This window comes from Ranitomeya variabilis, chromosome 1, assembly GCF_051348905.1.
Source record: "Ranitomeya variabilis isolate aRanVar5 chromosome 1, aRanVar5.hap1, whole genome shotgun sequence".
NCBI lineage: Eukaryota > Metazoa > Chordata > Amphibia > Anura > Dendrobatidae > Ranitomeya > Ranitomeya variabilis.
The window spans coordinates 13,153,957-13,181,090 of NC_135232.1; the positions used below are offsets into that span (position 1 = coordinate 13,153,957).

Here is a 27,134-nt window from a genome sequence, read left to right on the forward strand (position 1 = left end):
CGCCGTACACTTTGTCTCTACGTGGGATAACAGAGTGAATAATGTGGTGAATAACCACAATATTGTACAGTTTCACCTGTCTTTCACTAGGGGGACTTGTCAGGGAGTCACAAAAACACTGAACTTTAGGAAGGCAAAGTTTGACCAGCTTAGAGATGCCCTTAATCTGGTAGACTGGGACAATATCCTCAGAAATAAGAATACAGATAATAAATGGAAAATGTTTAAGAACATCCTAAATAGGCACTGTAAGCGGTTTATACCTTGTGGGAATAAAAGGACTAGAAATAGGAAAAACCCAATGTGGCTAAACAAAGAAGTAAGACAAGCAATTAACAGTAAAAAGAAAGCATTTGCACTACTAAAGCAGGATGGCACCATTGAAGCTCTAAAAAACTATAGGGAGAAAAATACTTTATCTAAAAAACTAATTAAAGCTGCCAAAAAGGAAACCGAGAAGCACATTGCTAAGGAGAGTAAAACTAATCCCAAACTGTTCTTCAACTATATCAATAGTAAAAGAATAAAAACTGAAAATGTAGGCCCCTTAAAAAATAGTGAGGAAAGAATGGTTGTAGATGACGAGGAAAAAGCTAACATATTAAACACCTTCTTCTCCACGGTATTCACGGTGGAAAATGAAATGCTAGGTGAAATCCCAAGAAACAATGAAAACCCAATATTAAGGGTCACCAATCTAACCCAAGAAGAGGTGCGAAACCGGCTAAATAAGATTAAAATAGATAAATCTCCGGGTCCGGAGGGCATACACCCACGAGTACTAAGAGAACTAAGTAATGTAATAGATAAACCATTATTTCTTATTTTTAAGGACTCTATAGCGACGGGGTCTGTTCCACAGGACTGGCACATAGCAAATGTGGTGCCAATATTCAAAAAGGGCTCTAAAAGTGAACCTGGAAATTATAGGCCAGTAAGTCTAACCTCTACTGTTGGTAAAATATTTGAAGGGTTTCTGAAGGATGTTATTCTGGATTATCTCAATGAGAATAACTATTTAACTCCATATCAGCATGGGTTTATGAGAAATCACTCCTGTCAAACCAATCTAATCAGTTTTTATGAAGAGGTAAGCTATAGGCTAGACCACGGTGAGTCATTGGACGTGGTATATCTCGATTTTTCCAAAGCGTTTGATACCGTGCCGCACAAGAGGTTGCTACACAAAATGCGAATGCTTGGTCTGGGGGAAAATGTGTGTAAATGGGTTAGTAACTGGCTTAGTGATAGAAAGCAGAGGGTGGTTATAAATGGTATAGTCTCTAACTGGGTCGCTGTGACCAGTGGGGTACCGCAGGGGTCGGTATTGGGACCTGTTCTCTTCAACATATTCATTAATGATCTGGTAGAAGGTTTACACAGTAAAATATTGATATTTGCAGATGATACAAAACTATGTAAAGCAGTTAATACAAGAGAAGATAGTATTCTGCTACAGATGGATCTGGATAAGTTGGAAACTTGGGCTGAAAGGTGGCAGATGAGGTTTAACAATGATAAATGTAAGGTTATACACATGGGAAGAAGGAATCAATATCACCATTACACACTGAACGGGAAACCACTGGGTAAATCTCACATGGAGAAGGACTTGGGGATCCTAGTTAATGATAAACTTACCTGGAGCAGCCAGTGCCAGGCAGCAGCTGCCAAGGCAAACAGGATCATGGGGTGCATTAAAAGAGGTCTGGATACACATGATGAGAGCATTATACTGCCTCTGTACAAATCCCTAGTTAGACCGCACATGGAATACTGTGTCCAGTTTTGGGCACCGGTGCTCAGGAAGGATATAATGGAACTAGAAAGAGTACAAAGGAGGGCAACAAAATTAATAAAGGGGATGGGAGAACTACAATACCCAGATAGATTAGCGAAATTAGGATTATTTAGTCTAGAAAAAAGACGACTGAGGGGCGATCTAATAACCATGTATAAGTATATAAGGGGACAATACAAATATCTCGCTGAGGATCTGTTTATACCAAGGAAGGTGACGGGCACAAGGGGGCATTCTTTGCGTCTGGAGGAGAGAAGGTTTTTCCACCAACATAGAAGAGGATTCGTTACTGTTAGGGCAGTGAGAATCTGGAATTGCTTGCCTGAGGAGGTGCTGATGGCGAACTCAGTCGAGGGGTTCAAGAGAGGCCTGGATGTCTTCCTGGAGCAGAACAATATTGTATCATACAACTATTAGGTTCTGTAGAAGGACGTAGATCTGGGGATTTATTCTGATGGAATATAGGCTGAACTGGATGGACAAATGTCTTTTTTCGGCCTTACTAACTATGTTACTATGTAATATTCATACTATTTCCCTCCAAAAGGTTAAGAAAAAAAACCTTCTAAAAAACGTAAAAAAAATTAGTGAAACATGCCAAAAACTGGGGTACATATGGGTCTACTGAAAAACCCATGTCCACGTTCTTCTGACACTAAGCTAAACTGGTCAGTTTGGCTCCGGTCAGTTGCTGTATACTACTGAGGAGGAGATAGTTGCTGAGTAAAAAAACAAAATGGATTGTACACAGACGGCACACGGGCCAATGTAACTCGCTTGGACTGATCAGATGAGTAGGTTTTTTCATGGACCTAATATACATTTAAAGGGATGTTGTCACGGGGAGACTAGGTGAGCGAGAGCTAATAACCCGGGCCCCTGCAATTTCCCTCAGACTAGGGAAATGCTGACTGACCCTCTACCTGAAGTTTACACTGATGGTGTGCATGTCCAGGCCTCGAACCTCACTCTGCCTCCTGTTACAACCCTAAGCTGAAAACCTCCACCCACCACCCAGTGAAGATGTAATTCACCAATACCCACAGTTAGCACAGACAAGGATAAAGGAAAATATACACCATGCCGCAGTCACTCAGGAATACACTATAAATGTGCAGGGCAAAATAAACACAAATATAGGAAGGAGTAAATAAGACAAAGGAAAATACACCACCAGCAACGAATCTCCAACAACCAGCTCTCCACTCCAGACCGAGATAACAACACAAGACAGAAGCTATAATCGGCGACGCCCAATGATCAGGAGAACTATTTAAAGGCAATGGGCATGGCCCAGCTTCCAATCCGAGGACAGGTAAATTAACCCCGGAACAGCTAGATAAAATCTAGCCGATGCCAATGAGCAAATAGTGGTCAAAAGCGGAACTACCGCTGTCTGTCGGACGACAATGTTCCCAAAATCACAATGTTTTTTTTTTTTTAATTTTGACATTATAACGCATTTTTAAATCTGTCCTATTTGGCACATATCAGCCCCTAATTACGCCCCTCCAGGCTCTATTTACCATACAGTTCCTGTGTGAACCCATATGTGGGGAGGAACCGCATGTTATATACCGGGGGGGGTTTACAGGGCCGGATATTATATGCTGGGAAGCTAAGGGGCCGAATATATCACATCTGTTGGTAGATACAAGCTCGTAATCCCTTTTATGATAAAGCAATTCTCCACCCCGGGCACAGAGGAGAGACTAAACGTTTGTCATGTACTGTCACCTACCTGGTGTCCTCTGCTGTTCTCCGACTGAGACTGGTGTTCTCCTACAGCCAAAATGGCCTCCATAGTGGCAGAGGGATGACAGCCGTATGTCTGACCCACACCTCCATAGCACGGCACTTCCTGACTTACCACAGGGCTCTTCATGCCACTGCGTGGCCGGCCTGGATATAGAGGGACCAGAACATCAGCCTCAGTGTAGGAAGTAGTGGGAGGCAAACAGAGAGGACAGGTAGGACGACTCTACATGTGACATGTGTCGTCACTCGTCAGCACCAGGCAGAGGCTGCTACATCACGGAGATCCATAGGACGGAGAGATTCATAACCTGGAACACAAGCTCAGTCATTTATATGGCAGCACAGGACTTGTGGAAGAAAAATACGGACGGAAAGGATGGAAGGAATATTAACAAAGGTAAAGGAAAAGTAATCTGTGCTTCCTAAATAATTGTGAAGAGGTGTGAAGGCGGCCTCGTTATTCATCAGTGCACCGCCGGACTCTACAGGAGCAGCCGCACCATCACCGGACGCTTCTGCTTAGATGAGAGCAGGTAAAGCTTCACTGCAACGAAGACTCCACACGATATCACACACTGCCATCATTACATACCGGTGTTCATCATCATCATCATCATCATGATGAGCCGGTTAATATCACACACCTGTGTAAACACCTCCCGGACTCTCCTCCTTCCCGTCACTCACACACGGCTGATCCCCCCTCGTCATCGCTTCTTCTTCTGTCTCATCCTTCACTTTATTCTTAGTCGGATCTTCCTCCTGATATATCAGATGTAACAATTAGCACAATACAAGAAACCACCAAAATCTGTGACATCTATGACCTCAATCAGAAATGTCCCCCCATATACAGATCGGGTACAGGGCTCAGCACCGTCTACCTGATGATCCTCCGGGATGTTGTAATTCTCCTCCGGACAGTCCTGGGGACACAGAGGACGGGGACATCTCTCTGGTTGGTTTATTTCCACAACTCCATCTGTAGGAAACACACAGTGATGGAATAGATTGTGTCAAGAGATGATGGGAGTAGTAGTTGGTGACCACAGCACAGACATGACAGTCTCCCCTCCTCACCCTGCTGATCGGCCCATATTGCGATCGCCTCTTGTGTTCCATGTATAACCTCAACCTTAATGTCAATCAGATCTTCACCCTAAAAAGTAAAATGTAAGATGAGCTCAGGTCCCATCACTTCATGGTCAGATGTTGTGGGGGCTTCAGTGTCATCTACCTGATGATCCTCCGGGATGCTGTGATTCTCCTCTGGACAGTCCTGGGGATACAGAGGACGGGGACATCTCTCTGGTGGATTTCTCCTCCTGGATCCATCTGTGGAGACACACAGACTGAATACATGACCTGCCGTGTATCTGTCTATATATGAGACATGTCTCTCAGAACCGGTAATTCTAGGTTTATGTATCAGGGACTAAATTACATTGTTGTGGTCCTCACCACCGGTACCGAGTTCCCAGCACATTTTGGCCCCAAGTATGAAGTGATAATCAGCGAGGCCAAAGCCTAATGCTCTCTGCTCTGCACTCGGAGGATGAGGACCCTGAGGAGAGGGACAGAGAAGACCCTCGTCAGTCAGATGGAGGAGCCGTACTAAGAAACACAACTTCTCCAAGTTTCATCTCCACCATGGATGGAACCACAGAGGAGCTGGAGAAAGCTCCACATTTCTATTCAGTGGTTTTGGAGCGCCCCCACTGCCGCAGGGCCGAGGGGTACCCGATACCGGGCCTCTGTTCTGGGATTGTCACGGTGGCTAGACCCGGTCCGTGACCCTGCTGAGGGGCGTCCAGTGAAAGGTGGTGCTAAATGGTGGTAGTGGTGCGGTGTAGTGCCGGTCGCGGTGAATAACGAGGACACCAGGTTGCAGTCTCTTTACCTCTTTACTGAAGGCTTCTGGATCCTCAGTCCGGAATACGGCTAACCAGGCTGCGCAAGTCCGGCCGGTCCAATGGCACGTCCAGAGTTCCCTTTACAGGTGGAAATCTGTGCCTACCTTCCAGCGCTAGTGTGTTGTGGTCCTCCCCTGCTGTGCTTACGGGATAGTCCCCACAACTGTTGTGTCTGTTTCTCGTGTTCCCTCACAACTCGATTATGATGTTCTTCTTCGTCCCCAGATGTTAAGATTAGGACGCACCCGTATGACGGGGAGGCTCGGAGCTCTTCCGGGACTCTAGCGTCGCCCCACTCCTGTTGTTACCCCCCTGTGTCTTCCTAGGTCAATTGGGTGAGACAGCCCGCCTCTAACTGACTGTCCTGCCGTAAGTTTGAAGTTTGGCTTGGAGCTTAGTACTTACTCGGCGTTCCGGCCACCGGTTATGCGCCTCAGTAGGATGTTGCCTCGTCTAACAGCACGACTCCTACTGGTATTCTCCTTGTTGCGTTGATCTCGTTTCTCACTCAGCACAATAAATCTCGCTTCTTATCCTTTCTTGGGGCACTGCCGCTATGTCGTGCAGGCGCGGTCCCGTTACGTTCTCTCTGTTTGCTAGGCTTCTGTCAGGATCCCACCCCTGACAGGGACCCCTCTGAATCTTCCCCTGCAACACCCTCTGCCACAAGGTGTTGCCTGGTTCCAACCCAGTCAGCTTTCTGTCTAACTTCCTGCCTGACCCCCAGTTTTACCCACTATGGTGGGGAGTGGCCTAATACATAGAACCCTTAGCTCCCCCTGGAGGCCAGACTGTGAAGTGTATTGGTGTCTGTGATACCTGGTCAGGTGAACTCCTTCAGTGCCATCAGACGTAACATCACTCCCCTTAGCGGCAGAGCGACATTACTGCAACAACCAGGACTCTGGGGCACTGCACTTTCTTTTCTCCTAATTCGCCGTTATGGAGATTGGGGGAAGGACGGTTACCATTTACCAGTGATTGTTTTCTGAGAGCTCATGAAGTCACCATGAGGACACGGCCTCCCTCCTGAACAGGATCCTCTGGGATCACTCTAAGAGAAGAGAATCTGCCCGTCCTCCTATTACTAGACGAGATACTATGTTTTTATTCTTCTTTAACCCCTTCAAAACCTTTAACGTATAGGTACGTCATGGCGATCGTGCCTGCACAGGAGCTATACCCTCGCAATTGCCGATGGAAGACGTGGGTATCAATGCCAGTAGCGATGCCTGCACTGCCCCTGGCTGTTCACCCTCCTAGATGCCTCGATTAACACTGATAGCAAAATTTAGGAGTCTGGGAGAGGGAGGGGGCTCCCTCTTCCTTCCGATCGGCACCACCGTGACGTCATTGCGAGTGTCCGATGGTCGTCATGGCGACCTGAAGTTTGCATGACAACCTCAGGGTCAGCCAGTGACGGTGCCAGGAGCATGGACTAAGAGACTTCGGTCAGTGCAGTATACCAGCGATCAGCATAATAAAAGCGTCACAAGATTTAAAAAAAAAGAAAAAAAAAAAAAGGTATATTTATGTAAAAACAAGAATAAAGTACACATATTTGGTAATTCGGCATCCAGAATGAACTGACCTATAAAACTGTCCCACTAGATAACCTCACAGAAAAACAAGCCACCATACAGCTCCATCAGCAGAAAAATTAAAAAGTTACAGCTCTCAGCATAAAGCGATGCAAGAATAATTTTTTCTATAAAATAATTTTTATTGTGTGAAAGCGCCAAAAAATATATAAATGAGGTATCGCTGTAATCTTACTGACCCGAAGAATAAAACTGCTTTATCAATTTTACCACACGGTGAATGGCATAAAAATTCCTGAGTTGCTGGTGTTTGTTCATTCTGCCTCTGAAAAATTGGCATAGAAAGCGACAAAAAAAGTCATGTGCCAACGTCAACTCGTCCCGTAAAAAATAAGCCATCACAACTCTGACTCTGTGGGCCGAAATATGGAAAAATTATAGCTCTCAAAACATGGTGATGCAAAAACTTTATTTTGCAATAAAAAGCATCTTTTAGTGTGTGACAGAAGCCAAACATAAAAACATCGCAGTAAGGCTCGGCTCATATTTATCCTGAGCTCTGCACTGAGCGCTTATGCCACGGCTTCTGTGCAAATCTCTGAAATATGCGATTCAGACAGAACCCCGGTGGAAGATTCCATATAATGAGGCAGATAGAGGCAGTGTGGACACCGTGTGGCTTATGATCCGGCGGTGTCTGTCTTTTTCGACAGAGTAACTCTGCTGCCTCATTATAGTGAATGGACCTGTCCGTCGTGTCACCTGAATTGCATCTCTCGGAGATTTAGATGGAAACCCGAAGTAAGTGCTCAGCGAAGAGTGCAGGATAAATGAGATCCAAAATGGGCCCAACAAAAGCTTCTACTCAATCCACTCAGGTCCGTCATCTCTCAATGGAAATATAGGGGGCTTCAACGTTACTGATAGTACAAAGGTTCTGCAAAAGCACTTTGGCGTCTCGACTCCAAAAAGGAATTCAGCAAATTCTGCACTCCCAAATTCAAATGCCCCCCAGTGTGCATAAACCACATTCACTTCTGCACTCTGGTCCGCCTCACGACTTGTTGACTTAACATCACTTGTTGGCAACTGTGTCTCACCGTCATCGTCCACATGGAAAACTAATTGCTGTTCCCCACCGTAGTTTTCTTCTGACCGTAACTGCTCAAATATTTTGGCATGAATACATACGATCTCATGTCCCTCTTGCAGGGCGGGAGGCCAGAATCAATAAATGCAAATGTAAAGACTTGCTCCACAGAGTGTCCAAGTGTGGGATTACTTGTCTGCTGGGACTCATGGATGAGCATGTTTGTTGTGCTCCCGCCTGCAAACTGTACGGTGTTATTTTTTATAAATAAAATATGAATCCTGAAAATGAATTTAACGTTAGATCCACCTGCTGACTCTCCAAAATGTATGACTAAGTGCCACCTGATGGCCCTCAAAAAATTATGAGTGCCTGCTGCCTGATGGCCCTTCAAAATGTGTAATTGAGGGTCCTCAAAAAAATTTGTTGTGAGGGCAGCATGATAACCCTGTTGATATGGTGTAGGAGGAGGAGAACAAGAAAAATAAAAAACCATGAACTGTACACTCATTTTAGGGTGGAAAGGGGGCATGGGAATACAGATGCGCCTATTAGTTATCATGACCAAGGCAGGAATAAAACCCCCCGGAATAACCTTAAGCAGGGAGAGAGAAGTGACTGCGGCCTGCAAGCCTTAGATATGAGTCAACTCTGTAAAATAAAAATAAAGATGCCATCATACAATGGGAGAAAGACCCAAATGTAACTCCTGTGTGAATAAATGGACAAAGGACTTGTGGTGTTCTGTCCCCAGGATGGGTTGGAGAACTTTCCCCCACATGGTGTCATATCGGATGCTGTTCATACCAGGGCGTTCGACAGACAGCGGTAATTCCGCTTTTGTCCACTATGTGCTCAGTGGCGTCGGCTAGATTTTATCTAGCTGGTCCGGGGTTAATTTAGCTGGTGCTCAGATTGGAAGCTGGGTCACGCCCACTGCCTTTAAATAGTTCTTCTGAACATTGGGCGTCGCCGATTATAGCTTCTGTCTTGTGCGTTGTTATCTCGGTCTGGAGTGGTAAGCTAGGAGTTGGAGTATCGTATCTGGTGGTGTATTTCCCTTTGTCTTATTTACTCCGTCCTATATTTGTACTTGTTTTGCCCTGCGCATTTATAGTGTATTCCTGAGTGACTGCGGCGTGGTGTATATTTTCCGTTATCCTTGTCTGTGCTAACTGTGGGTATTGGTGTATGATCTTTTCACTGGGTGGTGGGCGATGGTTTCAGCCTAGGGTTGAAACAGGAGACAGGGCGAGGGTCGAGGCCTAGACATGCACACCATCAGTGTAAACTCTAGGTAGAGGGTCAGTCAGGATTTCCCTAGTCTGAGGGAAATTGCAGGGGCCCGGGTTATTAGCTCTTGCCCACCTAGTCTTCCCGTGACATTATAATCGGCCTTTAAAAAAAAAAAGGGGTTTCCTTTTTTTGTCATGGATCCCATGACTTCCATAACCCGCCAGTTGGAGGCGCTGTCCCTACAGGTCACTGAGTTGAGGGGGGCAGTGCAGCAACAGGGACTAGCAGTATCTAATGTGCAACCTGGAGCGACAGGTAGAGTTGCTGAGTCTAAGTTTCCTTTGCCTGAAAAATTTGCTGGGGAACGCAGTAAATTTGTTTCTTTTCGTGAAGCTTGCAAACTGTATTTCCGTATGCGCCCGATCTCCTCAGGTAATGAGGCTCAGCGTGTGGGCCTGGTGTTGTCATTGTTAAGCGGGGATCCCCAAGCATGGGCGTTTTCTTTGCCATCTGATTCTGCTGCATTTGACTCTATGGAGAGTTTTTTTTCCTTTCTTGGAAACATCTACGATGAGCCTGACAGAATGGCTCTAGCAGAATCTAAGATACGCACTAGTCGCCAGGGGGAGCGAGTTGCAGAGGATTACTGTTCTGAATTTCGTCGCTGGGCGATCGATACACAGTGGAATGATCCAGCGCTGCGGAGTCAGTTTATTCATGGGGTTTCTGGAAGGGTTAAAAAAGCCCTTCTGATGTACGAGACTCCTACTTCTCTAGATTCTGCTATGAGTCTGGTTGTCCGCATTGATCGCCGTTTGCGTCAGGGGGAGCATGAGACACCGCCTATGGGAGAGGGTTTAGGTTCACGTGAGGTTGCTGCAGGTGAGCCCACGGAGCCTATGCAAATCGCAGGGGTGTCACATGTGAAGCGTCGAGCCCCTGAGCTCAGGAAGCAGGGAGCCTGTTTTTACTGTGGTAAGACTGGTCATTTTATTAACATCTGTCCTCTGCTGTCTAAGAAAAACTCAACGGCGGAAAACTGCTAAGCTCAGAGGGTGTGGAGGAGACCAATCTGAGCTTATGTATATCCTCCATGGTGGTTTCTCAGTGCATGCTCCCTGCTAAGGTTATTATAGCTGGCAGTGAGCTGCCAATTACTGTTTTTGTGGATAGTGGTTCAGACACAAATCTCATTGATGAGGAGTTTGCGCGCACAGCAGGTTTTAGGATTGAAAAATTGCCTCATCCTATCCACGTGGTCACCATCAATGCTGCTCCTCTCTCACAGGGGGAGATTACTGAATTTGTGGCTGAGGTGAAACTCCACATTGGGGTTCTACATTCCGAGCAGGTTACATGTAAGGTGCTCAGGAATCTTCCTGCTCAGGTGGTTTTGGGTTTTCCATGGTTGTCTATGCACAACCCGGTAATTGACTGGAAAACTCAGGACATAATTCAGTGGAGCGAGTTCTGCCAGGAGAATTGCCTGGCCACATGTGTGTCTGCTGTGACTTCAAGCGTTCCGGAGTCACTTCTGGATTTTGTGGATGTGTTCTCTGAGAAGCGTTGTTCAGAGTTGCCGCCACATCGCCCCTATGACTGTACTATCAGGTTTAAACCAGGTGCCAAATTGCCTAAAGCAAGGATGTTTAACATCTCCGGTCCGGAGAGACAAGCGTTAAAGGATTACATTGCTGAAAGTTTGAGCAAATGGCACATCAGGCCTTCATCCTCGCCTGTGGCAGCAGGGTTCTTCTTCGTGAAGAAGAAAGATGGCGGATTACGCCTGTGTTTGTATTTCAGGGAATTGAACCAGATTACGGTTCGTGATCCATAACCTATGCCACTGATACCAGATTTGTTCAACCAGGTGGCAGGTGCTAAGTGGTTTACCAAGCTTGACCTCAGGGGGGCGTACAACCTCATAAGAGTCCGTCAAGGTGATGAGTGGAAGACGGCTTTTAATACCCCTGAGGGTCATTTTGAAAATTTGGTGATGCCGTTTGGGTTGACTAACGCACCTGCAGTGTTCCAACATTTCATCAATGATGTGTTCTCGCATGTTTTGGGGAAATTCGTTATCGTGTACCTAGATGACATTCGCATATATTCTTGCGACCGTGATGCTCATTTAGATCATGTCAGGCAGGTGTTACAGCTTCTCAGAGAGAATAAGCTGTATGCTAAACTTGAGAAATGTGTATTTTCTGTTCAAGAGTTGCCTTTCTTGGGTTATATTGTGTCTGCTTCTGGTTTTAAAATGGACGCCGCTAAGGTGCAAGCGGTGTTGCGTTGGGAACGTCCTGATAACCTGAAAGCACTTCAGCGGTTCCTTGGGTTTTCTAACTACTATAGGAAGTTTATCAAGGTTTTTTCCATCATTGCTAAACCGCTAACTGACATGACTAAAAAGGGTACCAATTTCTCCATTTGGCCTGAGGCTGCTGTGCGCGCATTTGAATTTCTTAAGAACAGTTTTGTTTCAGCCCCCATTCTTGTGCAGCCAGACGTATCAAAACCTTTTGTTGTGGAAGTCGATGCGTCTGAGGTTGGTGTGGGGGCGGTACTATCACAAGGCTCATCTTTGAGTGATTTGCGTCCATGCGCCTATTTTTCCAAGAAACTGTCGTCCGCCGAACGTAACTACGACATCGGCAACAGGGAGTTGTTGGCAATCAAGTTGGCCTTTGAGGAATGGCGACACTTCTTGGAGGGGTCGGTCCATCAGGTTACTGTTATTACCGACCATAAGAATCTGCTGTATTTGGAGTCAGCCAAGCGTCTGTCCCCCAGGCAGGCTCGCTGGGCACTGCTTTTCACGCGGTTCAATTTTGTTGTCACTTACAGACCGGGGTCTAAAAACACTAAGGCGGATGCTCTGTCCAGGTGTTTTCCGGGGGGAGAACCTCGGGAGGATCCAGTACCCATCCTCCAAAAGGGTGTTGTGGTTTCGGCTCTCACTACCGAGGTTGAGGCTGATATTGCCGAGGCTCAGGAGGAGGTACCATCTGAGCTTCCCATCAACAAATCTTTTGTACCGCTTCATCTCCGCTTAAAGGTTTTGGCGGAGCATCGTGATGCTGTCCTGGCTGGCCACCCAGGGGTCAGAGGTACCTTGGAGTTGGTGTCACGTCGGTTTTGGTGGCCCAAGATCCGACAGGACGTGGTCTCATACGTGTCAGCTTGTACCACGTGCGCTAGGGCTAAGACGCCCCGCTCCCGTCCTGTTGGCACACTACTTCCTCTTGAGGTACCTAGTAAGCCATGGACGGAAATCTCCATGGATTTCATCACTGATTTGCCCTCCTCAGCTGGGAACACGGTCATCTTGGTGATTGTTGATCGGTTTTTCAAAAATGTCGCCATTTGTGTCTTTGCCTTCGTTGCCCTACGCTAAGACCCTGGCTCAGGTATTTGTGCAGGAGGTGGTCAGACTTCATAGGGTTCCGTCTGACATTGTGTCTGATAGGGGTACTCAGTTTGTGGCAAAATTTTGGAAAGCATTTTGCTCACGGCTGGGGATCAAGTTGTCTCATTCTTCGGCATTTCATCCTCAGTCAAATGGTCAGACTGTGCGTATGAACCAAAATTTGGAACAGTACTTACGCTGCTTTGTCTCTGATAACCAGGAGGAGTGGTCTACGTTCCTTCCGTTGGCTGAGTTTGCCATCAATAATCACCGCCAGGAGTCGTCTGGGGAGTCTCCGTTTTTTTGTGTTTACGGGCTACATCCTCAATTTTGTAGTTTGAGTCAGAGGGGCTCTTCCGGCGTTCCGGAGGAAGACCAGTTAGGAGCACAATTGTCATCAGTCTGGAGGAGAGTTAAACGGCGCCTGTTGAGTGTGGGTGCTAGGTACAAACGTGTGGCTGACAGTAGGCGTGTGCCAGGTCCGGACCTGAGTGTGGATGACTGGGTGTGGTTATCCACAAAAAACATAAGACTCAAGATACCATCCCTTAAATTGGGTCCAAGGCTTATTGGTCCATTTAGGGTCGCCGCCGTCATTAACCCTGTAGCGTACCGATTAGAGCTTCCTACGGTGTATAAGATACACAACGTGTTCCACAGATCGTTGCTAAGAAAAGACGGTGGGTCTTGTGGACGCGACACCTATGCCTTCTCCAGTCTTGGTGGATGGTAATTTGGAATTCGAAGTCTCCAAGGTGGTTGACTCTCGTGTAGTGCGCCGCACGTTACAGTACTTGGTACACTGGCGTGGTTATGGGCCTGAGGAAAGGTCCTGGGTACCAGCCTCGGACATTCATGTGGACCGGCTGGTCAGTATGTTTCACCGCCGTCATCCGGACAAGCCGGGTCCTATAAGCCGTGAGGGCCCTGGGGTCCCTCGTAGAAAGCGGGGTACTGTCATGACGGACGCTGTTCATACCAGGGTATTCGACAGACAGCGGTAATTCCGCTTTTGTCCACTATGTGCTCAGTGGCGTCGGCTAGATTTTATCTAGCTGGTCCGGGGTTAATTTAGCTGGTGCTCGGATTGGAAGCTGGGTCACGCCCACTGCCTTTAAATAGTTCTTCTGAACATTGGGCGTCGCCGATTATAGCTTCTGTCTAGTGCTTGGTTATCTCGGTCTGGAATGGTGAGCTAGGAGTTGGAGTATCGTATCTGGTGGTGTATTTCCCTTTGTCTTATTTACTCCGTCCTATATTTGTACTTATTTTGTCCTGCGCATTTATAGTGTATTCCTGAGTGACTGCGGCGTGGTGTATATTTTCCGTTATCCTTGTCTGTGCTAACTGTGGGTATTGGTGTATGATCTTTTCACTGGGTGGTGGGCGGTGGTTTCAGCCTAGGGTTGAAACAGGAGAGAGGGCGAGGGTCGAGGCCTAGACATGCACACCATCAGTGTAAACTCTAAGTAGAGGGTCAGTCAGGATTTCCCTAGTCTGAGGGAAATTGCAGGGGCCCGGGTTATTAGCTCTTGCCCACCTAGTCTTCCCGTGACACATGGTTCATGAATATTCATTGGCAAAGGTCTCCAAGGAGATAAAACCATGTTTTGAACCTCCAGTTTTGATCTACTTGAAGCCTTGTGGGCTGCCTGATGCTCTGAGCCGGCACAGGAGGAACTGCCGCCCACCTTAGCTGGAGTCCGATGCCTGAAGGTCTTTGTGCTAGTTGTATCCCGTGCTCCTGGATCTGGGACCCCTTGTTGTTGGCCTCAGAAGTCCCACTCCTTCTAAATGAAATGTTTTCTGAGGCCCTATTCTACGTATATTCCAGGGGGTGTTGCATTCCCTCCTTCTAATTTTGATAGGTCTTGCACTTAGTGCATAGGCTTCTACAAGTCCCAAAAATTCAGAAATCTCATGCACACGATTCCTTTTTTTTCTTGACAAATGGAAAACTGCTGCATTTTTTAAAGAAGTAGGATGTCAAGTCTTTCAGTGATTTTACAGTGTTTTTTCAGAGATGTGTCCAGGCGTCTTCCCCATGTTGTTCCCATGTCACTTGAGCCCCGTTTCCATCCATGTCAGAGATTTTACTACAATATCACATGCCGGTCATCATCACACACACGCCGGTCATTATTACACAGCGGTCATCATCACCCGCCGGTCATTATTACATACCTGTGGAAACATCTCCCGGAATCTCCTCCTTCCCGTCACTCACACACGGCTGATCCCCCCTCGTCATCGCTTCTTCTTCTGTCTCATCCTTCACTTTATTCTTAGTCGGATCTTCCTCCTGATACATCAGATGTAACAATCAGCACAACACATTTAGTAGCATCTTGAGGGGTGCACGCGTGTGGGGTCAGGCACGCGCATCCCTGCAGCAAAGCATCAGGCAGCTAAGCATCGAGACGCAGCAGTTATTTCAACGCTGGGAATTAACATCCATCTCCTCTCTTCACACAGGTACAATCTCTGCTTCCTGTCATCTGCTGCCTATCATCCTGCAACAATTCCTTTAATGGTACAATCTCTGCTTCCTGTCATCTGCTGCCTATTCCCCCTGAAGAAGGTACACGTGCCGAAACGCGCGTCGGGGTGTTCTGACATCCCCTGGGTTGGACCGGACTCTTCATAGCAGGTGATAATCTCATTTCAGTGCTGTCTTTCTATTTCTAGCTGCGGTACTATTGGATACTTTTGGTTACATTAATGTACTGTTCCTGCATTCATTATATGCCCCTCTACCTGTACGGGCTGGTTCCGGACCACCTTTGGGGATGCTAGTTCCCGGGTGACTAGTTTCCTTATGTTGCTTTAGGCACTTTTTCCAGCTACTGGTCTCACCACATACTGTCTGGCCTTTTATTTGTGTAATTTTATTGTGTACTAATAAAATGGTTTTTCGGATTATATGACTGCATTCTCATTGGTTTTTTGCTTACTATGCGTTGGCAGTTATCCATATTGTCCATACACGGGTGGCGCATTTATTTGGTGTTATTATATTAATATTGGTGTGATCTATATGCGCCACCAATGTTGTCTATTGGGATTTCTATGCTGCCTATCATCCTGCAACAATTCCTTTAATGGTGCAATCTCTGCTTCCTGTCATCTGCTGCCTATCATCCTGTAACAATTCCTTTAATGGTACAATCTCTGCTTCCTGTCATCTGCTGCCTATCATCCTGTAACAATTCCTTTAATGGTACAATCTCTGCTTCCTGTCATCTGCTGCCTATCATCCTGCAACAATTCCTTTAATGGTACAATCTCTGCTTCCTGTCATCTGCTGCCTATCATCCTGCAACAATTCCTTTAATGGTGCAATCTCTGCTTCCTGTCATCTGCTGCCTATCATCCTGCAACAATTCCTTTAATGGTACAATCTCTGCTTCCTGTCATCTGCTGCCTATCATCCTGCAACAATTCCTTTAATGGTGCAATCTCTGCTTCCTGTCATCTGCTGCCTGTCATACTCCAACATTCCCTTTAATGGTACAATCTCTGCTTCCTGTCATCTGCTGCCTATCATCCTGCAACAATTCCTTTAATGGTACAACCTCTGCTTCCTGTCATCTGCTGCCTATCATCCTGCAACAATTCCTTTAATGGTGCAATCTCTGCTTCCTGTCATCTGCTGCCTATCATCCTGCAACAATTCCTTTAATGGTGCAATCTCTGCTTCCTGTCATCTGCTGCCTATCATCCTGCAACAATTCCTTTAATGGTGCAATCTCTGCTTCCTGTCATCTGCTGCCTATCATCCTGCAACAATTCCTTTAATGGTGCAATCTCTGCTTCCTGTCATCTGCTGCCTATCATCCTGCAACAATTCTTTTAATGGTACAATCTCTGCTTCCTGTCATCTGCTGCCTATCATCCTGCAACAATTCCTTTAATGGTACAATCTCTGCTTCCTGTCATCTGCTGCCTATCATCCTGTAACAATTCCTTTAATGGTACAATCTCTGCTTCCTGTCATCTGCTGCCTATCATCCTGTAACAATCCCTTTAATGGTACAATCTCTGCTTTCTGTCATCTGCTGCCTATCATCCTGCAACAATTCCTTTAATGGTACAATCTCTGCTTCCTGTCATCTGCTGCCTATCATCCTGCAACAATTCTTTTAATGGTACAATCTCTGCTTCCTGTCATCTGCTGCCTATCATCCTGTAACATTCCCTTTAATGGTACAATCTCTGCTTTCTGTCATCTGCTGCCTATCATCCTGCAACAATTCTTTTAATGGTACAATCTCTGCTTCCTGTCATCTGCTGCCTATCATCCTGCAACATTCCCTTTAATGGTACAATCTCTGCTTCCTGTCATCTGCTGCCTATCATCCTGTAACATTCCCTTTAATGGTACAATCTCTGCTTTCTGTCATCTGCTGCCTATTATCCTGCAACAATTCCTTTAATGGTACAATCTCTGCTTCCTGTCATCTGCTGCCTATCATCCTGCAACATTCCCTTTAATGGTACAATCTCTGCTTCCTGTCATCTGCTGCCTATCATCCTGCAACATTCCCTTTAATGGTACAATCTCTGCTTCCTGTCATCTGCTGCCTATCATCCTGCAACAATTCCTTTAATGGTACAATCTCTGCTTCCTGTCATCTGCTGCCTATCATCCTGCAACAATTCCTTTAATGGTACAATCTCTGCTTCCTGTCATCTGCTGCCTATCATCCTGCAACATTCCCTTTAATGGTACAATCTCTGCTTCCTGTCATCTGCTGCCTATCATCCTGCAACATTCCCTTTAATGGTACAATCTCTGCTTCCTGTCATCTGCTGCCTGTCATACTGCAACATTCCCTTTAATGGTACAATCTCTGCTTCCTGTCATCTGCTGCCTATCATCCTGTAACAATTCTTTTAATGGTGAAATCTCTGCTTCCTGTCATCTGCTGCCTATCATCCTGCAACATTCCCTTTAATGGTACAATCTCTGCTTCCTGTCATCTGCTGCCTATCATCCTGTAACAATTCTTTTAATGGTGCAATCTCTGCTTCCTGTCATCTGCTGCCTATCATCCTGTAACAATTCCTTTAATGGTACAATCTCTGCTTCCTGTCATCTGCTGCCTATCATCCTGTAACAATTCTTTTAATGGTGCAATCTCTGCTTCCTGTCATCTGCTGCCTATCATCCTGTAACAATTCCTTTAATGGTACAATCTCTGCTTCCTGTCATCTGCTGCCTATCATCCTGCAACAATTCCTTTAATGGTACAATCTCTGCTTCCTGTCATCTGCTGCCTATCATCCTGTAACAATCCCTTTAATGGTACAATCTCTGCTTTCTGTCATCTGCTGCCTATCATCCTGCAACAATTCCTTTAATGGTACAATCTCTGCTTCCTGTCATCTGCTGCCTATCATCCTGTAACATTCCCTTTAATGGTACAATCTCTGCTTCCTGTCATCTGCTGCATATCATCCTGTAACAATTCCTTTAATGGTACAATCTCTGCTTCCTGTCATCTGCTGCATATCATCCTGTAACAATTCCTTTAATGGTGAAATCTCTGCTTCCTGTCATCTGCTGCCTATCATCCTGTAACATTTCCTTTAATGGTACAATCTCTGCTTCCTGTCATCTGCTGCCTATCATCCTGTAACAATTCCTTTAATGGAACAATCTCTGCTTCCTGTCATCTGCTGCCCATCATCCTGTAACAATTCCTTTAATGGAACAATCTCTGCTTCCTGTCATCTGCTGCCTATCATCCTGCAACAATTCCTTTAATGGTACAATCTCTGCTTCCTGTCATCTGCTGCCTATCATCCTGCAACAATTCTTTTAATGGTACAATCTCTGCTTCCTGTCATCTGCTGCCTATCATCCTGTAACATTCCCTTTAATGGTACAATCTCTGCTTCCTGTCATCTGCTTCCTGTCATCTGCTGCCTATCATCCTGCAACAATTCCTTTAATGGTACAATCTCTGCTTCCTGTCATCTGCTGCCTATCATCCTGTAACATTCCCTTTAATGGTACAATCTCTGCTTCCTGTCATCTGCTTCCTGTCATCTGCTGCCTATCATCCTGCAACAATTCCTTTAATGGTACAATCTCTGCTTCCTGTCATCTGCTGCCTATCATCCTGCAACGATTCATTTAATGGTACAATCTCTGCTTCCTGTCATCTGCTGCCTATCATCCTGCAACATTCCCTTTAATGGTACAATCTCTGCTTCCTGTCATCTGCTGCCTATCATCCTGCAACATTCCCTTTAATGGTACAATCTCTGCTTCCTGTCATCTGCTGCCTATCATCCTGTAACATTCCCTTTAATGGTACAATCTCTGCTTTCTGTCATCTGCTGCCTATCATCCTGCAACAATTCCTTTAATGGTACAATCTCTGCTTCCTGTCATCTGCTGCCTATCATCCTGCAACATTCCCTTTAATGGTACAATCTCTGCTTCCTGTCATCTGCTGCCTATCATCCTGCAACATTCCCTTTAATGGTACAATCTCTGCTTCCTGTCATCTGCTGCCTATCATCCTGCAACAATTCCTTTAATGGTACAATCTCTGCTTCCTGTCATCTGCTGCCTATCACCCTGCAACAATTCTTTTAATGGTATAATCTCTGCTTCCTGTCATCTGCTGCCTATCATCCTGCAACATTCCCTTTAATGGTACAATCTCTGCTTCCTGTCATCTGCTGCCTATCATCCTGCAACATTCCCTTTAATGGTACAATCTCTGCTTCCTGTCATCTGCTGCCTGTCATAGTGCAACATTCCCTTTAATGGTACAATCTCTGCTTCCTGTCATCTGCTGCCTATCATCCTGTAACAATTCTTTTAATGGTGAAATCTCTGCTTCCTGTCATCTGCTGCCTATCATCCTGCAACATTCCCTTTAATGGTACAATCTCTGCTTCCTGTCATCTGCTGCCTATCATCCTGTAACAATTCTTTTAATGGTGAAATCTCTGCTTCCTGTCATCTGCTGCCTATCATCCTGCAACATTCCCTTTAATGGTACAATCTCTGCTTCCTGTCATCTGCTGCCTATCATCCTGTAACAATTCTTTTAATGGTACAATCTCTGCTTCCTGTCATCTGCTGCCTATCATCCTGTAACAATTCCTTTAATGGTACAATCTCTGCTTCCTGTCATCTGCTGCCTATCATCCTGCAACAATTCCTTTACTGGTACAATCTCTGCTTCCTGTCATCTGCTGCCTATCATCCTGTAACAATCCCTTTAATGGTACAATCTCTGCTTCCTGTCATCTGCTGCCTATCATCCTGTAACAATTCCTTTAATGGTACAATCTCTGCTTCCTGTCATCTGCTGCCTATCATCCTGTAACAATTCCTTTAATGGTATATAACAGTGCCTGCTGAATGTTTGCTAAATTCATTTGTTGCATTGAATTAAATACTTACTGCTGTACATCTATGCTGGGGTCACAGGAAATATCTGGTGCAAGGTGTTACCGCATATGGTTGCAGTAAGGGCCAGTGCCTTTCTTGTAACCTCCCCTGGGGTGTTGGCCAATTGCTAATTTATCCCAAATAAGGTCCCACAATCCCTCTCACCTGATCCTTTGCTCAGTCTTATAAATTTAGTAGCATCTTAAGGGGTGCACGCGTGTGGGGTCAGGCACGCGCATCCCTGCAGCAAAGTATCACAGCATCTAAGCATCGAGACGCCGCAGTTATTTCAATGGCAGGAGTCAGGACCCCACTCTATGTATCTGTCTTTGGGTATGACTGCTGAGTAAGCACTTCTTTTTACTCAGATCTAGCTTTGCTATTAACCCATCTTACTCCTTCACCATGTTTACATATGCCGTTACAGTGTTTGCTCCACTAATCCTCTCTCTATCCACAAACCCCAGCACCCTCTAACCAAATAATCATCTCCTCTTCCTTCTTTCCTCCCCACCTGACCTCCTCTGCTGACCTGCTCCTCAACCTCAAATCTGTCCTAATAAAACATAAAACAAGCCGCCCACTCTCCTTCTCCCACCTGCTCTCCCTTTCTCTGCTTCTCCTCACTGCGGGCGACATATCTCCCAATCCTTGACCCCCACAGCTCATACCTCCCATTACTACCCCCTCCTACCGCTCTCTATCTAATATGAACTACCGCAATCTTTCCAACATAAAACTCGTGCCCCTGATGCCCACCCCCCTGCTCCCTCACTCTGGAGCACTCTGGAATGCCCACTGAATCTGCAATAAGCTTCATGTGATTGATGACCTTTTTCTCTCTCACAAGCTTGCCTTCCTCAGCCTCACAGAAACATGGCTAACACCATCTGACACGGCCTCCCCTGCTGCGCTGTCTTACGGCGGCCTCCACTTCACCCACACCCCTCGCCCCGGCAACAGACATGGTGGAGGAGTGGGTCTTCTCCTTTCTTCAAACTGCACCTTTAACATAATCCCACCTCTACCCTCCCTTATCCCCCCTCTTTTGAAGTCCACTCTGTCCGCATGTACTCTCCCTCCAACCTCCAAGTGGCCGTCATACACCGACCTCCGGGCCCGGCCACTGCCTTTATTGACCAATTCTCCACCTGGCTTTTTCATTTTCTTTCCACTGATATTCCCTGTTGTGAACTCTGTTTTCGGGCTCCCTCTTGTGGTCACAGGTGGTATTGTGTGAGCTTTGTTTTTGGGCTCCCCCTGGTGGCTTTGTTTGTTATCCTGCGGGTCTGTGGCTGGATCAGCTGCCTCGTTATTCTCTAGGGAGGTTCCTATTTAGCTCTGCTACACCTCCACTTGTTGCCGGCTGTCGATGTATTCAGTGCTATTCTGATTACTCCTGACTATCTTCGTTTTCAGTCTCTTCATGAGAAGCTAAGTTTCTGTTTGATTATTTTTTGCTCATCTGTCTGCAATATGATTTCTGTGTATGATGAGTTTAGTCCAGCTTGCTAATATGTGATTTCTTGCTGCTGGTAAGCTCTGGGGTACGGAGTTGCTTCCCCCGCACCGTTAGTTGGTGCGGGGGCTCGAGCAATCTCTGCGTGGATATTTTGAATAGGGTTTTCTATTGACCGCACAGTTCCCTTCCTATTTTCTGCTATCTAGTGTTAGCGGGCCTCATTTGCTAAATCTATTTCATTTCTGCATTTGTGCTTTCCCCTTAACTCACCGTTAATATTTGTGGGGGCTTTTCTATATCTTTGGGGTCATTTCTCTGAGGAAAGTGAGGACTTTCTTTCCCTCTAGGAATAGGTAGTTTCTCAGGCCGTGAAGAGACGTCTAGGATTTCCAGGTAACGTTCCACGGCTACCTATAGTTGTGTGCGGATAGGATCAGGTTGCGGTCAATCCAGTTACCATTTCCCCAGAGCTAGTCATCTGTTTAGTTACTTAGCTAGTCAGACTTGCGATTCTTGCCACTAGGATCATAACAGTACAGCCGGCCAATAAAGTGTTAATTGCATGGCAGAAGCAGGAGAAGAGAAGCCTTGACAATTTTTTTTTTTTTGCTGCCGTGTGTCTAGCTGCTGTGTGTCTGGCTTCTCTCCTCCTCTTAATCTTGGTGTGGCTCTGAGTTCAGCTGCTGATATGGATATCCAGAGTTTGGCCTCCAGTGTAGATCATCTTGCTGGAAGGGTACAAAGTATTCAGGATTTTGTTGTTCACAGTCCTATGTCAGAGCCTAGAATACCTATTCCGGAGTTGTTTTCTGGAGATAGATCTAGGTTCCTGAATTTTAAGAACAATTGTAAATTGTTTCTTTCTTTGAAACCTCGTTCCTCTGGTGATTCCGTTCAGCAAGTTAAAATTATTATTTCTTTCTTGCGTGGCGACCCTCAAGATTGGGCCTTCGCATTGGCGCCAGGGGATCCTGCATTGCTCAGTGTGGATGCGTTTTTTCTGGCCCTTTGATTGCTCTATGAGGAACCTAATCTTGAGAACCAGGCTGAAAAAGCTTTGCTGGCCCTCTCTCGGGCAAGATGAAGCAGAGGTGTATTGCCAGAAATTTTCGGAAATGGTCGGTGCTTACTCAATGGAATGAGTGTGCCCTGGCTGCAAATTTCAGAAAAGGTCTTTCTGAAGCCATTAAGAATGTCATGGTGGGGTTCCCTACGCCTGCAGGTCTGAATGAGTCAATGACTCTGGCCATTCAGATTGATCGGCGTTTGCGGGAGCGCAAACCTGTGCACCATTTGGCGGTGTCTTCTGAACAGACACCTGAGTCTATGCAATGTGATAGAATTCTGACCAGAAGTGAACGGCAAAATTATAGACGGCAAAATGGGTTGTGCTTTTACTGTGGTGACTCAGCTCATGTTATCTCAGCATGCTCTAGTCTAAGCGCACAAAAAAGATTGATAAATCTGTCACCATCGGTACTTTACAGCCTAAGTTCATTTTGTCTGTTACCCTGATTTGTTCCCTGTCATCTTACCCGGTTAATGCTTTTGTAGATTCAGGTGCCGCCCTGAGTCTGATGGATTGGTCATTTGCCAGGCGCTGTGGTTTTGTTTTGGAGCCTTTAAAATTCCCTATTCCACTAAGGGGAATTGATGCTACACCATTGGCTACGAATAGACCTCAGTACTGGACACAAGTGACCATGTGCATGACTCCTGTTCATCAGGAGGTGATTCGCTTTCTTGTACTGCATAATTTGCATGATGTTGTCGTGTTGGGTCTGCCATGGTTGCAGACTCATAATCCAGTCCTGGATTGGAAAGCAATGTCTGTGTCAAGTTGGGGTTGTCAGGGAATTCATGGCGACGCTCCTGTGGTGTCAATTGCTTCATCCACTCCTTCTGAAGTCCCTGCGTTTTTGTCAGACTACCAGGATGTATTTGATGAGCCCAAACCCAGTTCTCTACCTCCTCATAGGGATTGTGATTGTGCTATAAATTTGATTCCTGGTAGTAAGTTTCCTAAGGGACGACTTTTCAATTTGTCAGTGCCGGAGCATGCTGCTATGCAGAGTTATATAAAGGAGTCTTTGGAGAAAGGACTTATTCGCCCCTCCTCCTCCCCTCTTGGTGCGGGGTTCTTTTTTGTGGCTAAGAAGGATGGTTCCCTGAGACCTTGTATTGATTATCGCCTTCTAAATAAAATCACGGTCAAATTTCAGTATCCTTTGCCATTGTTATCTGATCTGTTTGCTTGCATTAGGGGGTCTAGTTGGTTCACCAAGATAGATCTTCGTGTTGCGTATAACCTTGTGCGTATTAAGCAGGGTGATGAATGGAAAACTGCATTTAATACGCCCGAAGGCCATTTTGAGTACTTGGTGATGCCTTTTGGACTTTCTAACGCTCCTTCTGTCTTTCAGTCCTTCATGCACGACATCTTCCGCGAATATCTGGATAAATTTATGATTGTGTATCTGGATGATATTCTGTTTTTTTCTGATGATTGGGAGTCCCATGTTAAGCAGGTCAGGATGGTGTTTCAGGTCCTGCGTGCCAATGCTTTATTTGTGAAGGGCTCAAAATGTCTTTTTGGAGTCCAGAAGGTTTCTTTTTTGGGTTTCATTTTTTCTCCTTCTACTATTGAGATGGACCCAGTCAAGGTTCAGGCTATTCATGACTGGACTCAGCCTATATCTGTTAAGAGTCTTCAGAAGTTCTTGGGTTTTGCTAATTTTTACCGTCGCTTCATCGCTAATTTTTCTGGTGTTGTTAAGCCTTTGACGGATTTGACTAAAAAGGGTGCTGATGTTGCTAATTGGTCTCCTGCGGCTGTGGAGGCCTTTCGGGAGCTGAAGCGCCGGTTTTCTTCGGCTCCGGTCTTATGTCAGCCAGATGTCTCTCTTCCTTTCCAGGTCGAGGTTGATGCTTCTGAGATTGGAGCGGGGGCTGTTTTGTCACAGAGAAGCTCTGATGGCTCTGTGATGAAGCCATGTGCTTTCTTTTGAAGAAAGTTTTCGCCTGCCGAGCGGAATTATGATGTCGGTAATCGGGAGTTGTTGGCTATGAAGTGGGCATTTGAGGAGTGGCGACATTGGCTCGAGGGAGCTAAGCATCGTGTGGTGGTCTTGACTGATCACAAAAATCTGATTTATCTCGAGTCGGCCAAGCGGCTGAATCCTAGACAGGCTCGTTGGTCGTTGTTTTTCTCTCGTTTTGATTTCGTGGTCTCGTACCTGCCTGGTTCAAAGAATGTGAAGGCTGATGCTCTTTCTAGGAGTTTTGTGCCTGACTCTCCTGGAGATTCAGAGCCGGCTGGTATCCTCAGAGAAGGGGTGATTTTGTCTGCCATCTCCCCAGATTTGCGACGAGTGCTGCAGGAGTTTCAGGCGGATAGACCTGACCGTTGTCCACCGGAGAGACTGTTTGTCCCAGATAGATGGACCAGCAGAGTTATTTCCGAGGTTCATTCTTCGGTGTTGGCGGGCCATCCTGGAATATTTGGTACCAGAGATTTGGTGGCCAGGTCCTTTTGGTGGCCTTCCTTGTCGCGGGATGTGCGTTCCTTTGTGCAGTCTTGTGGAATTTGTGCTCGGGCTAAGCCTTGCTGTTCTCGTGCCAGTGGTTTGCTGTTACCTTTGCCTGTCCCGAGGAGGCCTTGGACGCACATTTCCATGGATTTTATTTCAGATCTCCCTGTCTCTCAGAGAATGTCTGTCATCTGGGTGGTGTGTGATTGTTTTTCTAAGATGGTCCATTTGGTGCCCTTGCCTAAGTTGCCTTCCTCCTCCGAGTTGGTTCCGCTGTTTTTTCAAAATGTGGTTCGTTTGCACGGGATCCCTGAAAATATTGTTTCCGACAGAGGATCCCAGATTGTGTCTAGATTTTGGCGGACCTTTTGTGCTAAGATGGGCATTGATTTGTCTTTTTCGTCGGCCTTTCTATCCTCAGACGAATGGCCAAACCGAGCGAACTAATCAGACCTTGGAAACCTATTTAAGATGTTTTGTTTCTGCTGATCAGGACGACTGGGTGACTTTTTTGCCATTGGCCGAGTTTGCCCTTAATAATCGGGCTAGTTCTGCTACCTTGGTTTCGCCTTTTTTTTGTAATTCGGGGTTTCATCCTCGTTTTTCCTCGGGTCAGGTGGAGCCTTCTGACTGTCCTGGAGTGGATATTGTGGTGGATAGGTTGCATCAGATTTGGAATCATGTGGTGGACAATTTGAAGCTGTCACAAGCGAAGGCTCAGCGCTTTGCCAACCGCCGTCGCTGTGTGGGTCCCCGACTTCGCGTTGGGGACTTGGTGTGGTTGTCTTCTCGCTTTGTTCCTATGAAGGTCTCCTCTCCTAAGTTCAAGCCTCGGTTTATCGGTCCTTATAAGATTTTGGAAGTCCTTAACCCTGTGTCATTTCGTTTGGACCTCCCAGCATAGTTTGCTATTCATAATGTGTTCCATCGGTCGTTGTTGCGGAGGTATGTGGTGCCTGTGGTTCCTTCGGTTGAGCCTCCTGCCCCTGTGCTGGTTGAGGGAGAATTGGAATATGTGGTGCGGAAGATCTTGGATTCTCGTATTTCTAGACGGAGGCTTCAGTATTTGGTTAAGTGGAAGGGCTATGGTCAGGAGGATAATTCCTGGGTTGTCGCCTCTGATGTTCATGCGGCCGATTTGGTTCGTGCCTTCCATGTGGCTCACCCTGATCGCCCTGGGGGTTTTGATGAGGGTTCGGTGACCCCTCCTCAAGGGGGGGTACTGTTGTGAACTCTGTTTTTGGGCTCCCTCTTGTGGTCACAGGTGGTATTGTGTGAGCTTTGTTTTTGGGCTCCCCTGGTGGCTTTGTTTGTTATCCTGCGGGTCTGTGGCTGGATCAGCTGCCTCGTTATTCTCTAGGGAGGTTCCTATTTAGCTCTGCTACACCTCCACTTGTTGCCGGCTGTCGATGTATTCAGTACTATTCTGAATACTCCTGACTATCTTCCTTTTCAGTCTCTTCATGAGAAGCTAAGTTTCTGTTTGATTATTTTTTGCTCATCTGTCTGCAATATGATTTCTGTGTATGATGAGTATAGTCCAGCTTGCTAATATGTGATTTCTTGCTGCTGGTAAGCTCTGGGGTACGGAGTTGCTTCCCCCGCACCGTTAGTTGGTGCGGGGGCTCGAGCAATCTTTGCGTGGATATTTTGAATAGGGTTTTCTATTGACCGCACAGTTCCCTTCCTATTTTCTGCTATCTAGTGTTAGCGGGCCTCATTTGCTAAATCTATTTCATCTCTGCGTTTGTGCTTTCCCCTTAACTCACCGTTAATATTTGTGGGGACTTTTCTATATCTTTGAGGTCATTTCTCTGAGGCAAGTGAGGACTTTCTTTCCCTCTAGGAATAGGTAGTTTCTCAGGCCGTGAAGAGACGTCTAGGATTTCCAGGTAACGTTCCACGGCTACCTATAGTTGTGTGCGGATAGGATCAGGTTGCGGTCAATCCAGTTACCACTTCCCCAGAGCTAGTCGT

The 27,134-nt window shown here is 46.2% G+C and overlaps 1 protein-coding gene across 1 annotated transcript in view; it reads right to left on the reverse strand.

The window, feature by feature from the left end:
- Positions 1-27,134, reverse strand: part of LOC143793501 (uncharacterized) — a 71,311-nt gene that overhangs the window by 32,725 nt on the left and 11,452 nt on the right. The window contains exons 6-10 of the mRNA XM_077280532.1: positions 14,933-15,050; positions 4,797-4,894; positions 4,640-4,718; positions 4,444-4,541; positions 4,204-4,321 (exon numbers count right to left, since the gene is read on the reverse strand). Of these exons, the coding sequence (XP_077136647.1) occupies positions 4,204-4,321; positions 4,444-4,541; positions 4,640-4,718; positions 4,797-4,894; positions 14,933-15,050 (511 nt within the window). The remainder of the gene's footprint in view (positions 1-4,203; positions 4,322-4,443; positions 4,542-4,639; positions 4,719-4,796; positions 4,895-14,932; positions 15,051-27,134) is intronic.